A 14,010-nucleotide genomic window follows, 5' to 3' on the forward strand; every position below is an offset into this window, starting at 1 on the left:
CTTGGAGTTATTTAAGTAATTGTAATGTAATTCATGTTTTTAGAAAAATAATGAGTTCATATGAACTCATGAAGAAGTTTTTTCAGAACTTATTTCAAATAATAACTTCAAGTAATTTCTCAAGCACTGCCATGCGTTGAAGTGTTGTAATCGGGTGTAAACATACACAGCATTATGAAACCGGTTTTTGCAAAACGAGTGATTTACCCACGATTCATCCCGATTGATGTTCATCTACCACAAGCGAAGATCATACGCGATCAGTTGATCCATTCGTTTACTGTAGTAAGGTTGTGCACGGACCGGACAGTATTTCGCAACTGTGTCTCTACGCAAACGATGACGAATTCAACATTTTCGAAAGGCATTTCCGGTGTTATTTGTTTGGTTTTAACTGTTGTACACATGGCCGAAGCTATTCCAGTGCTTAAATCGGGTCCCGGAATAGAAATTATGCCAGCCGCATATTCTCCAGATGGTAATCTTAACTTCGTCGTTGTAGACGAGAACAAAGGTAGGTGTAGAAGAATATTGCAGTAAGCGGAATTTGCTTTGTCAGCAAAGAGTTTTTGCGAGGTTTGTTTAAACTTTTAGATGTGAATACCAACAGCCAGTCGGTGACTCCTACCGTTTATGAACCTGCGGTACAAACGCAGTATGTACAACCTCAGGAACAGCAGCCACCTCAGATCCAGTATCCGGTGACCCAACAACCTCAGATCCAGTATCAACCAGCAGCACCACAACAAGTGCAGTACCAGCCCTACTATCAGACGGCGTACCAACAGCAGCCCCAATATGCACAGCCCGCGCAATATCCGGCACCACCACCAGGATACTCGCCTCAATCCGGTCCCTATTATTCAAGTGCCGGTCCTATAGGAGAAAGAGGTATGTTAAGCTGACGTAGACAGTAAGATTATCGTACAGCTTAAACATATCCCAAAAAAGAACCGGTTTCTGAGAGCTGCGTAGCTGCGTGACATCAAATTTCTCACATCAATAACATTAATGTATTCACAACAGAAATGTTACCGGTTGGAGAGTTATAGTAGAAATCTTCATTATTGATGTGCTCTAGCTACGGCCACCTCAATCATACCAGTTATTCGTTTATAAATTTTGGAAGGTGTTAAGTGTTAGGTAAACCATTCCTTTCGGTTTCGTTTCAGGTGGATTCTTGAGCGGGTTTTCGGGGCCGAACAGTTCACGATATTCCCCTCTTGGTGCTCTCGGTTCGATCGGTTCTTCACTGCCGACAAGATTATCTGAAGGAGCATCATTACTTGGTGCGGCTTTATTGTAAGTCCGCATTAGCTGTTTTAACTTGCTGTAGTTGTTTGTAACATTTTTCACCTATCTTTCTATTTCAGAATTGGATGAAATTACTCAGCATTAAAATATAAAATGTACGAGCAACGCGTAACGAGGAGTTTAACAAATAGGCAGAAAGAGAAAATACGTAAAGTGCTTTGACTTATATCTACTTTAATGGCATGGTTAATGATGTGTAACATTTTTGCCTTTGCTCCTCCATATTGAGAAAGGTTAAGTATATCTAGAACGCTCCCAAAAGTCTAGTGCTTGCTGGTGGACCGAGTTGTGACAATGAGCGTGTGAAGTGATAATTTGGAATCAATAGCTGCAGGGCCACGAGAATTGACAAAATGCTGACAAATTTGTCAAGTGACAAAATCAGCTTGTCAAGTGCGAAAAACCACTATACCGTTGCCGAGCACACAATTGTTTTCATATTTCCGATATACCAGGAGAGCATCCACGGAAGAGGTAGCACCTAGTACATCAATTTTGGTCGAAAACAGCCGAAAGGTATGCAATATTTAAACACTAACTTTCCCGTTGGTGGAGAAAAATTTCTTCGAAAACTAACAATTTCCGAATGTATAGTACCTGGAAAGCATGCACGGAAGAGGTAGCACCTAGTACATCAATTTTGGTCGAAAACCGCCAAAAGGTATGAAATATTTAAACACTAACTTTCCCGTTGGTGGAGAAAAATTTTTGGCGAGTTTTCTCCCTCGAACAACACGGAAAAAGCATCCTCCTGCATTGGATGTTCTCCTGGTATCAGAGCTTGACAAACTGGTCAGTTTTGGCGAGTTTTCTGCCTCGAAAAACACGGAAAAAGCATCCTCCCGCATTGGATGCTCTCCTGGTATCAGAGCTTGACAAATTGGTCATTTTTGGCGAGTTTTCTGTCTTGATCGACATGAAAAAAGCATCCTCCTGCGTTGGATGCTCTCCTGGTATCAGAGCTTGACAAACTGGTCATTTTTGGCGAGTTTTTTGCCTCAAAAAACACGGAAAAAGCATTCTCCTGCGTTGGATGCTCTCCTGGTATCAGAGCTTGACAAACTGGTCATTTTTGGCGAGTTTTTTGCCTAAAAAAACACGGCAAAAGCATCCTCCTGCGTTGGATGCTCTCCTGGTATCAGAGCTTGACAAACTGGTCATTTTTGGTGAGTTTTCTGCCTCGAAAAACACGGAAAAAGCATCCTCCTGCGTTGGATGCTCTCCTGGTATCAGAGCTTGACAAACTGGTCAGTTTTGGCGAGTTTTCTGCCTCGAAAAACACGGAAATAGCATCCTCCTGCGTTGGATGCTCTACTGGTATCAGAGCTTGACAAATTGGTCATTTTTGGCGAGTTTTCTGCCTCGAAAAACACGGAAAAAGCATCCTCCTGCGTTGGATGCTCTCCTGGTATCAGAGCTTGACAAACTGGTCATTTTTGGCGAGTTTTCTGCCTCGAAAAACACGGCAAAAGCATCCTCCTGCGTTGGATGCTCTCCTGGTATCAGAGCTTGACAAACTGGTCATTTTTGGCGAGTTTTTTGCCTAAAAAAACACGGAAAAAGCATTCTCCTGCGTTGGATGCTCTCCTGGTATCAGAGCTTGACAAACTGGTCATTTTTGGTGAGTTTTCTGCCTCGAAAAACACGGAAAAAGCATCCTCCTGCGTTGGATGCTCTCCTGGTATCAGAGCTTGACAAACTGGTCATTTTTGGCGAGTTTTCTGCCTCGAAAAACACGGAAATAGCATCCTCCTGCGTTGGATGCTCTACTGGTATCAGAGCTTGACAAATTGGTCATTTTTGGCGAGTTTTCTGCCTCGAAAAACAGGGAAAAAGCATCCTCCTGCGTTGGATGCTCTCCTGGTATCAGAGCTTGACAAACTGGTCATTTTTGGTGAGTTTTCTGCCTCGAAAAACACGGAAAAAGCATCCTCCTGCGTTGGATGCTCTCCTGGTATCAGAGCTTGACAAACTGGTCATTTTTGGCGAGTTTTCTGCCTCGAAAAACACGGAAATAGCATCCTCCTGCGTTGGATGCTCTCCTGGTATCAGAGCTTGACAAACTGGTCATTTTTGGCGAGTTTTCTGCCTCGAAAAACACGGCAAAAGCATCCTCCAGCGTTGGATGCTCTCCTGGTATCAGAGCTTGACAAACTGGTCATTTTTGGCGAGTTTTTTGCCTCAAAAAACACGGAAAAAGCATTCTCCTGCGTTGGATGCTCTCCTGGTATCAGAGCTTGACAAACTGGTCATTTTTGGTGAGTTTTCTGCCTCGAAAAACACGGAAAAAGCATCCTCCTGCGTTGGATGCTCTCCTGGTATCAGAGCTTGACAAACTGGTCATTTTTGGCGAGTTTTCTGCCTCGAAAAACACGGAAATAGCATCCTCCTGCGTTGGATGCTCTACTGGTATCAGAGCTTGACAAATTGGTCATTTTTGGCGAGTTTTCTGCCTCGAAAAACAGGGAAAAAGCATCCTCCTGCGTTGGATGCTCTCCTGGTATCAGAGCTTGACAAACTGGTCATTTTTGGCGAGTTTTTTGCCTCGAAAAACACGGCCAAAGCATCCTCCTGCGTTGGATGCTCTCCTGGTATCAGAGCTTGACAAATTGGTCATTTTTGGCGAGTTTTCTGCCTCGAAAAACACGGAAAAAGCATCCTCCTGCGTTGGATGCTCTCCTGGTATCAGAGCTTGACAAACTGGTCATTTTTGGTGGGTTTTCTGTCTTGATCGACATGGAAAAAGCATCCTCCTGCGGTGGATGCTCTCCTGGTATCAGAGCTTGACAAACTGGTCAGTTTTGGCGAGTTTTCTGCCTCGAAAAACACGGAAATAGCATCCTCCTGCGTTGGATGCTCTCCTGGTATCAGAGCTTGACAAATTGGTCATTTTTGGCGAGTTTTTTGCCTCGAAAAACACGGCAAAAGCATCCTCCTGCGTTGGATGCTCTCCTGGTATCAGAGCTTGACAAACTGGTCATTTTTGGCGAGTTTTCTGCCTCGAAAAACACGGAAAAAGCATCCTCCTGCGTTGGATGCTCTCCTGGTATCAGAGCTTGACAAACTGGTCATTTTTGGCGAGTTTTCTGTCTTGATCGACATAGAAAAAGCATCCTCCCGCATTGGATGCTCTCCTGGTATCAGAGCTTGACAAATTGGTCATTTTTGGCGAGTTTTCTGCCTCGAAAAACACGGCAAAAGCATCCTCCTGCGTTGGACGCTCTCCTGGTATCAGAGCTTGACAAACTGGTCATTTTTGGCGAGTTTTTTGCCTCGAAAAACACGGCAAAAGCATCCTCCTGCGTTGGATGCTCTCCTGGTATCAGAGCTTGACAAACTGGTCATTTTTGGCGAGTTTTTTGCCTCGAAAAACACGGAAAAAGCATTCTCCTGCGTTGGATGCTCTCCTGGTATCAGAGCTTGACAAACTGGTTATTTTTGGCGAGTTTTCTGTCTTGATCGACATGGAAAAAGCATCCTCCCGCATTGGATGCTCTCCTGGTATCAGAGCTTGACAAATTGGTCATTTTTGGCGAGTTTTCTGCCTCGAAAAACACGGAAAAAGCATCCTCCTGCGTTGGACGCTCTCCTGGTATCAGAGCTTGACAAACTGGTCATTTTTGGCGAGTTTTCTGCCTCGAAAAACACGGCAAAAGCATCCTCCTGCGTTGGATGCTCTCCTGGTATCAGAGCTTGACAAACTGGTCATTTTTGGCGAGTTTTTTGCCTCGAAAAACACGGAAAAAGCATTCTCCTGCGTTGGATGCTCTCCTGGTATCAGAGCTTGACAAACTGGTCATTTTTGGCGAGTTTTCTGCCTCGAAAAACACGGAAAAAGCATCCTCCTGCGTTGGATGCTCTCCTGGTATCAGAGCTTGACAAACTGGTCATTTTTGGCGAGTTTTCTGCCTCGAAAAACACGGCAAAAGCATCCTCCAGCGTTGGATGCTCTCCTGGTATCAGAGCTTGACAAACTGGTCATTTTTGGCGAGTTTTTTGCCTCGAAAAACACGGAAAAAGCATTCTCCTGCGTTGGATGCTCTCCTGGTATCAGAGCTTGACAAACTGGTCATTTTTGGCGAGTTTTCTGCCTCGAAAAACACGGAAAAAGCATTCTCCTGCGTTGGATGCTCTCCTGGTATCAGAGCTTGACAAACTGGTCATTTTTGGCGAGTTTTTTGCCTCGAAAAACACGGCAAAAGCATCCTCCTGCGTTGGATGCTCTCCTGGTATCAGAGCTTGACAAACTGGTCATTTTTGGCGAGTTTTCTGCCTCGAAAAACACGGAAATAGCATCCTCCTGCGTTGGATGCTCTCCTGGTATCAGAGCTTGACAAACTGGTCATTTTTGGCGAGTTTTCTGCCTCGAAAAACACGGCAAAAGCATCCTCCTGCGTTGGATGCTCTCCTGGTATCAGAGCTTGACAAACTGGTCAATTTTGGCGAGTTTTCTGCCTCGAAAAACACGGCAAAAGCATCCTCCTGCGTTGGATGCTCTCCTGGTATCAGAGCTTGACAAACTGGTCATTTTTGGCGAGTTTTCTGCCTCGAAAAACACGGAAATAGCATCCTCCTGCGTTGGATGCTCTCCTGGTATCAGAGCTTGACAAACTGGTCATTTTTGGCGAGTTTTCTGCCTCGAAAAACACGGCAAAAGCATCCTCCTGCGTTGGATGCTCTCCTGGTATCAGAGCTTGACAAACTGGTCATTTTTGGCGAGTTTTTTGCCTCGAAAAACACGGAAATAGCATCCTCCTGCGTTGGATGCTCTCCTGGTATCAGAGCTTGACAAACTGGTCATTTTTGGCGAGTTTTTTGCCTCGAAAAACACGGCAAAAGCATTCTCCTGCGTTGGATGCTCTCCTGGTATCAGAGCTTGACAAACTGGTCATTTTTGGCGAGTTTTCTGCCTCGAAAAACACGGAAAAAGCATCCTCCTGCGTTGGATGCTCTCCTGGTATCAGAGCTTGACAAACTGGTCATTTTTGGCGAGTTTTCTGCCTCGAAAAACACGGAAAAAGCATTCTCCTGCGTTGGATGCTCTCCTGGTATCAGAGCTTGACAAACTGGTCATTTTTGGTGAGTTTTCTGTCTTGATCGACATGGAAAAAGCATCCTCCTGCGTTGGATGCTCTCCTGGTATCAGAGCTTGACAAACTGGTCATTTTTGGCGAGTTTTCTGCCTCGAAAAACACGGCAAAAGCATCCTCCTGCGTTGGATGCTCTCCTGGTATCAGAACTTGACAAACTGGTCATTTTTGGCGAGTTTTTTGCCTCGAAAAACACGGCAAAAGCATCCTCCAGCGTTGGATGCTCTCCTGGTATCAGAGCTTGACAAACTGGTCATTTTTGGCGAGTTTTTTGCCTCGAAAAACACGGAAAAAGCATTCTCCTGCGTTGGATGCTCTCCTGGTATCAGAGCTTGACAAACTGGTCATTTTTGGCGAGTTTTTTGCCTCGAAAAACACGGAAAAAGCATTCTCCTGCGTTGGATGCTCTCCTGGTATCAGAGCTTGACAAACTGGTCATTTTTGGCGAGTTTTTTGCCTCGAAAAACACGGCAAAAGCATCCTCCAGCGTTGGATGCTCTCCTGGTATCAGAGCTTGACAAACTGGTCATTTTTGGTGAGTTTTCTGTCTTGATCGACATGGAAAAAGCATCCTCCTGCGTTGGATGCTCTCCTGGTATCAGAGCTTGACAAACTGGTCATTTTTGGCGAGTTTTCTGCCTCGAAAAACACGGAAAAAGCATCCTCCTGCGTTGGATGCTCTCCTGGTATCAGAGCTTGACAAACTGGTCATTTTTGGCGAGTTTTTTGCCTCGAAAAACACGGAAAAAGCATTCTCCTGCGTTGGATGCTCTCCTGGTATCAGAGCTTGACAAACTGGTCATTTTTGGCGAGTTTTTTGCCTCGAAAAACACGGCAAAAGCATCCTCCTGCGTTGGATGCTCTCCTGGTATCAGAGCTTGACAAACTGGTCATTTTTGGCGAGTTTTCTGCCTCGAAAAACACGGCAAAAGCATCCTCCAGCGTTGGATGCTCTCCTGGTATCAGAGCTTGACAAACTGGTCATTTTTGGCGAGTTTTTTGCCTCGAAAAACACGGAAAAAGCATTCTCCTGCGTTGGATGCTCTCCTGGTATCAGAGCTTGACAAACTGGTCATTTTTGGCGAGTTTTTTGCCTCGAAAAACACGGAAAAAGCATTCTCCTGCGTTGGATGCTCTCCTGGTATCAGAGCTTGACAAACTGGTCATTTTTGGCGAGTTTTTTGCCTCGAAAAACACGGAAATAGCATCCTCCTGCGTTGGATGCTCTCCTGGTATCAGAGCTTGACAAACTGGTCATTTTTGGCGAGTTTTCTGCCTCGAAAAACACGGAAATAGCATCCTCCTGCGTTGGATGCTCTCCTGGTATCAGAGCTTGACAAACTGGTCATTTTTGGCGAGTTTTCTGCCTCGAAAAACACGGAAAAAGCATTCTCCAGCGTTGGATGCTCTCCTGGTATCAGAGCTTGACAAACTGGTCATTTTTGGCGAGTTTTTTGCCTCGAAAAACACGGAAAAAGCATTCTCCTGCGTTGGATGCTCTCCTGGTATCAGAGCTTGACAAACTGGTCATTTTTGGCGAGTTTTTTGCCTCGAAAAACACGGAAATAGCATCCTCCTGCGTTGGATGCTCTCCTGGTATCAGAGCTTGACAAACTGGTCATTTTTGGCGAGTTTTCTGCCTCGAAAAACACAGCAAAAGCATCCTCCTGCGTTGGATGCTCTCCTGGTATCAGAGCTTGACAAACTGGTCATTTTTGGCGAGTTTTCTGCCTCGAAAAACACAGCAAAAGCATCCTCCTGCGTTGGATGCTCTCCTGGTATCAGAGCTTGACAAATTGGTCATTTTTGGCGAGTTTTCTGCCTCGAAAAACACGGAAAAAGCATCCTCCTGCGTTGGATGCTCTCCTGGTATCAGAGCTTGACAAACTGGTCATTTTTGGCGAGTTTTCTGTCTTGATCGACATGGAAAAAGCATCCTCCTGCGTTGGATGCTCTCCTGGTATCAGAGCTTGTCTTGTTCGAGGGCTGACAGCGCGCTGACTAATTTTCACACCAATTTCAGCATGTTTATTACCCGTGATCGGATACTTCGATTATACGAAAAATTTGTATCCCGAAAATCGAAAATGTAACACGAGCGAAGAACACGCATAGAGGTAACATTTTATTAATTTTCACACCAACTCCAGCATGTTTATCCCGTGATCTCGCTAGCTAGAGGTTTATACGTCTTTAGTTGTAGAACGATAAAATTTTCGCAATTGTTCATGGCTATTTAATGCGTTTGTATGAATGACGATTAATAGTTGAAATGCAAAATGATCGCTTCAAGCATCTCCAAACTTTGTTGCTTTGATAATAAAATCCCTTTTGCGAGGGCGTCGGTAGCTATGGGTACGGGCAAGGTCTATGAAGTGTACATGTACAGGCAGTCCCCGAGATACGCTATTATAGCGGACCGCTATAACCCGAGAAAAATCCGCGTAACTCGAATTTCCACGTAAGTCGAATCCTGGTGCAATTTCGTTTATACTTCAAAGTCAGCGAATCGAATACCTTCTCCGCACTTGGTTTATTTAGCAAATCAGGCGATTTTTAGAACGATTGCATTGAAATAAGTTAAAATTATACGTTTTATATGACGAAACAGGTATTTTCAACCAAATTATCACCTTTTTGCTTAGATTGTGTGCTCTGTCATCTGTCAAATTTCCAAAAAAAGCGTATCTCCGAATCCGCGTATAAGAGGAAGCGCGTATCTAGGGGACTGCCTGTACCAGCGGCGGATCAAACGGTAGGCGGAGTAGGCGGTCGCCTAGGGCCTCGCCGTGTTGGGGGACCCAAACAATTTGTGCTGATTGTGCGATGTTTGGTAATTTAACAGCAGAGTTAATTTATAGCACAAAATCTAATTATAAAGGTAAAAAATTGATCGAAAATATCCTTAGATTTTATATATCCTTGGTTAGATAATTTTTTTTTATTTGATTAGCTATATCGGCCCGGTTACACGGCTACGCAAGAGAAGTATGCAGTGTGTTCAAACTCCTTCTTCTTTATCGGCACGACATCTTCAGGATGTTTAAGCCTACCATTTCTATTTTTTTTAACTTTATTTACCCGTAGGATAGCCAGTGCTGCGTACGGAGGTTTGGTGGTCCAAATGAATTTTTTCCGTAGTCCTGTCTTGAGCAGACCGGCTGCGAATCCACCATCGGGCCGCCCTGTGAACCCTTATATGCCCTTTTACTACAACCTATTCATGTATTCTATTTCTTGAACGGGTTTTTGTCATCTGTTCGTAAATGATCCTACCGTTAGTTGCTAGAATAGAAAACATGCTTGTTTTCACTTCCGCAATATTCGCAAGCTATTGCCATTGCGATACTCGTGGTGTGGTATTGTTTTCTCTCACCGATTGAACCGTGAAAATGTCCAGCCTACGTGTTTCGAAACAGTATTGTGGTGGAGTGTTGTGTTTAGTATTTCGATTGTCACAATTTCTGCAAGTTTGCAAGCCGGTAATGATGTTATAACCGACACAATCTGTCAGTGTACTACGAAATAGCTAGCATTGTCATCGATTATGAATAAAATCATATTGCAATCATTAGAACTCTCTTTTCCGTTTGATATTTCATACCTCATGGTTCTTGGAATACCATTTCTGTCTTTCTTGATTATTACTTATTCGAAGCTGGATTGTAGGTTCAGCTTATGTCCACCAAACTGTCCAAACACTTCATCATATCCCCTTGTAGAATACTGTTCAAACTACATTGTTGTAATCTCGGTAACATTTGCATCGTTGTTAGACTGAAATTGTTTTAAAATTTCCAATTCTAAATCCATACGGTTGAAGATCATCACCGCGAAATCGTTGATCTAAATTACAAAAAAAAAACACGAAAAAAGATATTTGAAGAAATCAAGCATGCATTGATATATAAACAATGTTTTCAGTGAAGAACCTATCATACTAGTCTTGCGAAAACATTGTCGTGCGTGCTGAAAGCGGTTTGTTTGAGAAAAATTAGTGAGTGCTTTGTGGTGTTGTATCCCTATAATTTGCTACTGACTATCAAATTGTGCCTGAGGAGCACATAGTGTGTTTCATACTGATGTAAATGTGCAAGAGTAAATGTGACGAAATGATCGCAAGTGTCTTCACAATGAGCGAAGAGATCGGCCCAGAAATTCTTGGATTTTTTGACGCACGGACAACCGACCTAAAATTGAAGCATCAAATTTAATACGCGAAAATCAAGCGAACGATCGAAATTCACATTAATATGTGCAGGGCCACGAGAGTTGACAAATTTGTCCAATGACCAAATAAACTGGGCAACTGTGAAAACCACTATACCGTTGCCGCGCACACTATTGTTTTCAGATGTCCGATACCAGGAGAGCATGTTTTTCCAGAGGTGACATCTGCAGCTTGGGACAAATTTGCCCATCACAATTGCTATTGCATACTATCAAACACGTGAGAACGATCGCTAATAAGTAATATCAATAAAACGGAAAGCATCCTTCATCTCGCTCAAACTTTCCGTCGGCTGGTACGAAATTCCATACAAAACCAGCTGTTTTCCGATTTCCGATACCAGGAAAGCATCCACGAAAGAGGTAGCACCTTGTACAGCAATTTTGGTCGAAAAGCGCCGAAAGGTATGCAATATTTAAACACTAACTGTCTCGTTGATCGACTAAAATTATGCAGCAATTTTGCTCGAAAACCGCCGAAAGGTATGCAATGTTTAAACACTAACTTTCCCGTTGGTCTTGAAAAATTTCTTCGAAAACTACCAGTTTCCGAATTTAAAGTACCAGGAGAGCATGCACGGAAGAGGTAGCTCCTGGTACTGCGCCGTAAGGTATGCAATGTTTATACACTAACTTTGCAACCAACTTTCCGCCGAAAGGTATGCAATGTTTATACACTAACTTTGCTACCAACTTTCCGCCGGAAGGTATGCAATGTTTATACACTAACTTTTCATACAAACCAGCTGTTTTCAGATTTCCGATACCAGGAGAGCATGTTGTTCAAGAGGTAACATCTTCCATCCCCCTTCCCCCCTTCCACCACCCAAGATGGCGGCCAACATGGCGGCCAAGATGGCGGACAAGATGGCGGACAAGATGGCGGACACAAAATGGCGGACAAGATGGCGGACAAGATGGCGGACCAATATGGCGGACCAAGATGGCGGCCAAGATGGCGGCCAAGATGGCGGCCAAGATGGCGGACAAGATGGCGGCCAAGATGACAGCCAAGATGGCGGCCAAGATGGCGGACAAGATGGCGGACAATATGGCGGCGAAGATGGCGGCCAAGATGGCGGACAAGATGGTGCCAAGATGGCGGACAAGTTGGCGGCCAAGATGGCGGACAAGATGGCGGACAAGATGGCGGACAAAATGGCGGACAAGATGGCGGACAAGATGGCGGACAAGATGGCGGACAAGATGGCGGCCAAGATGGCGGCCAAGATGGCGGACAAGATGGCGGCCAAGATGGCGGACAAGATGGCGGACAAAATGGCGGACACAAAATGGCGGACAAGATGGCGGATAAGATGGCGGCCGAGATGGCGGACACGATGGCGGACAAGATGGCGGACTCAAAATGGCGGACAAGATGGCGGACAAGATGGCGGCCAAGATGGCGGACACAAAATGGCGGACAAGATGGTGGACTATATGGCGGCCAAGATGGCGGACAAGATGGTGGACAAGATGGCGGACAAGATGGCGGACAAGATGGCGGCCAAGATGGCGGCCAAGATGGCGGACAAGATGGCGGCCAAGATGGCGGACAAGATGGCGGACAAGATGGCGGACACAAAATGGCGGACAAGATGGCGGATAAGATGGCGGCCGAGATGGCGGACACGATGGCGGACAAGATGGCGGACACAAAATGGCGGACAAGATGGCGGCCAATATGGCGGACACAAAATGGTGGACAATATGGCGGCCAAGATGGCGGCCAAGATGGCGGTTACAAAATGGCGGACAAGATGGCGGACAAGATGGTGGCCAAGATGGCGGACAAGATGGCGGACAAGATGGCGGACAAGATGGTGGCCAAGATGGCGGCCAAGATGGCGGACAAGATGGCGAACAAGATGGCGGCCAAGATGGCGGACAAGATGGCGGACACAAAATGGCGGACAAGATGGCGGATAAGATGGCGGCCGAGATGGCGGACACGATGGCGGACAAGATGGCGGACTCAAAATGGCGGCCAAGATGGCGGACAAGATGGCGGACAAGATGGCGGACAAGATGGTGGACACAAAATGGCGGACAAGATGGCGGACACAAGATGGCGGACAAGATGGCGGCCGAGATGGCGGACAAGATGGCGGACAAGATGGCGGACAAGATGGCGGACAAGATGGCGGCCAAGATGGCGGCCAAGATGGCGGACACAAAATGGTGGACAATATGGCGGCCAAGATGGCGGACAAGATGGCGGACAAGATGGCGGACAAGATGGCGGACAAGATGGTGGCCAAGATGGCGGCCAAGATGGCGGCCAAGATGGCGGACAAGATGGCGAACAAGATGGCGGCCAAGATGGCGGACAAGATGGTGGACAATATGGCGGACAAGATGGCGGACAAGATGGCGGACAAGATGGTGGCCAAGATGGCGGCCAAGATGGCGGCCAAGATGGCGGACAAGATGGCGGACAAGATGGCGGACACGGTGGCGGACAAGATGGCGGACACAAGATGGCGGACTCAAAATGGCGGACAAGATGGTGGACAAGATGGCGGACAAGATGGCGGACAATATGGCGGCGAAGATGGCGGCCAAGATGGCGGACAAGATGGTGCCAAGATGGCGGACAAGTTGGCGGACAAGATGGCGGACAAGATGGCGGACAAGATGGCGGCCAAGATGGCGGACAAGATGGCGGCCAAGATGGCGGACAATATGGCGGACAAGATGGCGGACAAGATGGCGGACAAGATGGCGGCCAAGATGGTTGCCAAGATGGCGGACAAGATGGTGGACAAGATGGCGGCCAAGATGGCGGCCAAGATGGCGGACAAGATGGCGGACAAGATGGCGGCCAAGATGGCGGCCAAGTTGGCGGCCAAGATGGCGGCCAAGATGGCAGACAAGATGGCGGCCAAGATGGCGGCCAAGATGGCGGTTACAAAATGGCGGACAAGATGGCGGACAAGATGGTGGCCAAGATGGCGGACAAGATGGCGGACAAGACGGCGGACAAGATGGCGGACAAGATGGCGGCCAAGATGGCGGCCAAGATGGCGGACAAGATGGCGGCCAAGATGGCGGACAATATGGCGGACAAGATGGCGGACAAGATGGCGGACAAGATGGCGGACACAAAATGGCGGACACAAAATGGCGGACAAGATGGCGGCCAATATGGCGGCCAAGATGGCGGACAAGATGGCGGACACAAGATGGCGGCCAAGATGGCGGACAAGATGGCGGCCAAGATGGCGGACAAGATGGCGGACAAGATGGCGGCCAAGATGGCGGACAAGATGGCGGACACAAAATGGCGGACAAGATGGCGGACAATATGGCGGCCAAGATGGCGGCCAAGATGGCGGACACAAAATGGCGGACAAGATGGCGGACAAGATGGCGG

The 14,010-nt window shown here is 46.5% G+C and overlaps 1 protein-coding gene across 1 annotated transcript; it reads left to right on the plus strand.

Moving 5' to 3' along the window:
- The first annotated feature begins 339 nt into the window (after nucleotides 1–339).
- Nucleotides 340–1,383, plus strand: LOC128299629 (CTL-like protein DDB_G0274487). The gene is made up of 4 exons (XM_053035647.1): nucleotides 340–514; nucleotides 595–891; nucleotides 1,173–1,302; nucleotides 1,374–1,383. Exons 1-4 carry the CDS (start codon nucleotides 340–342, stop codon nucleotides 1,381–1,383), a joined length of 612 nt encoding a protein of 203 aa, XP_052891607.1.
- Nucleotides 1,384–14,010: the final 12,627 nt, after the last annotated feature.

This window comes from Anopheles moucheti, chromosome 2, assembly GCF_943734755.1.
Source record: "Anopheles moucheti chromosome 2, idAnoMoucSN_F20_07, whole genome shotgun sequence".
NCBI classification, from domain to species: domain Eukaryota; kingdom Metazoa; phylum Arthropoda; class Insecta; order Diptera; family Culicidae; genus Anopheles; species Anopheles moucheti.

Bases quoted from the DNA above. Each gene is read 5' to 3' on its own strand.
- LOC128299629 (XM_053035647.1), top strand. From the start codon at position 340: ATGACGAATTCAACATTTTCGAAAGGCATTTCCGGTGTTATTTGTTTG. The intron at 515-594 runs GTAGGTGTAGAA...TTAAACTTTTAG, and splicing joins CGTTGTAGACGAGAACAAAG to ATGTGAATACCAACAGCCAG. The intron at 892-1,172 runs GTATGTTAAGCT...GTTTCGTTTCAG, and splicing joins CGGTCCTATAGGAGAAAGAG to GTGGATTCTTGAGCGGGTTT.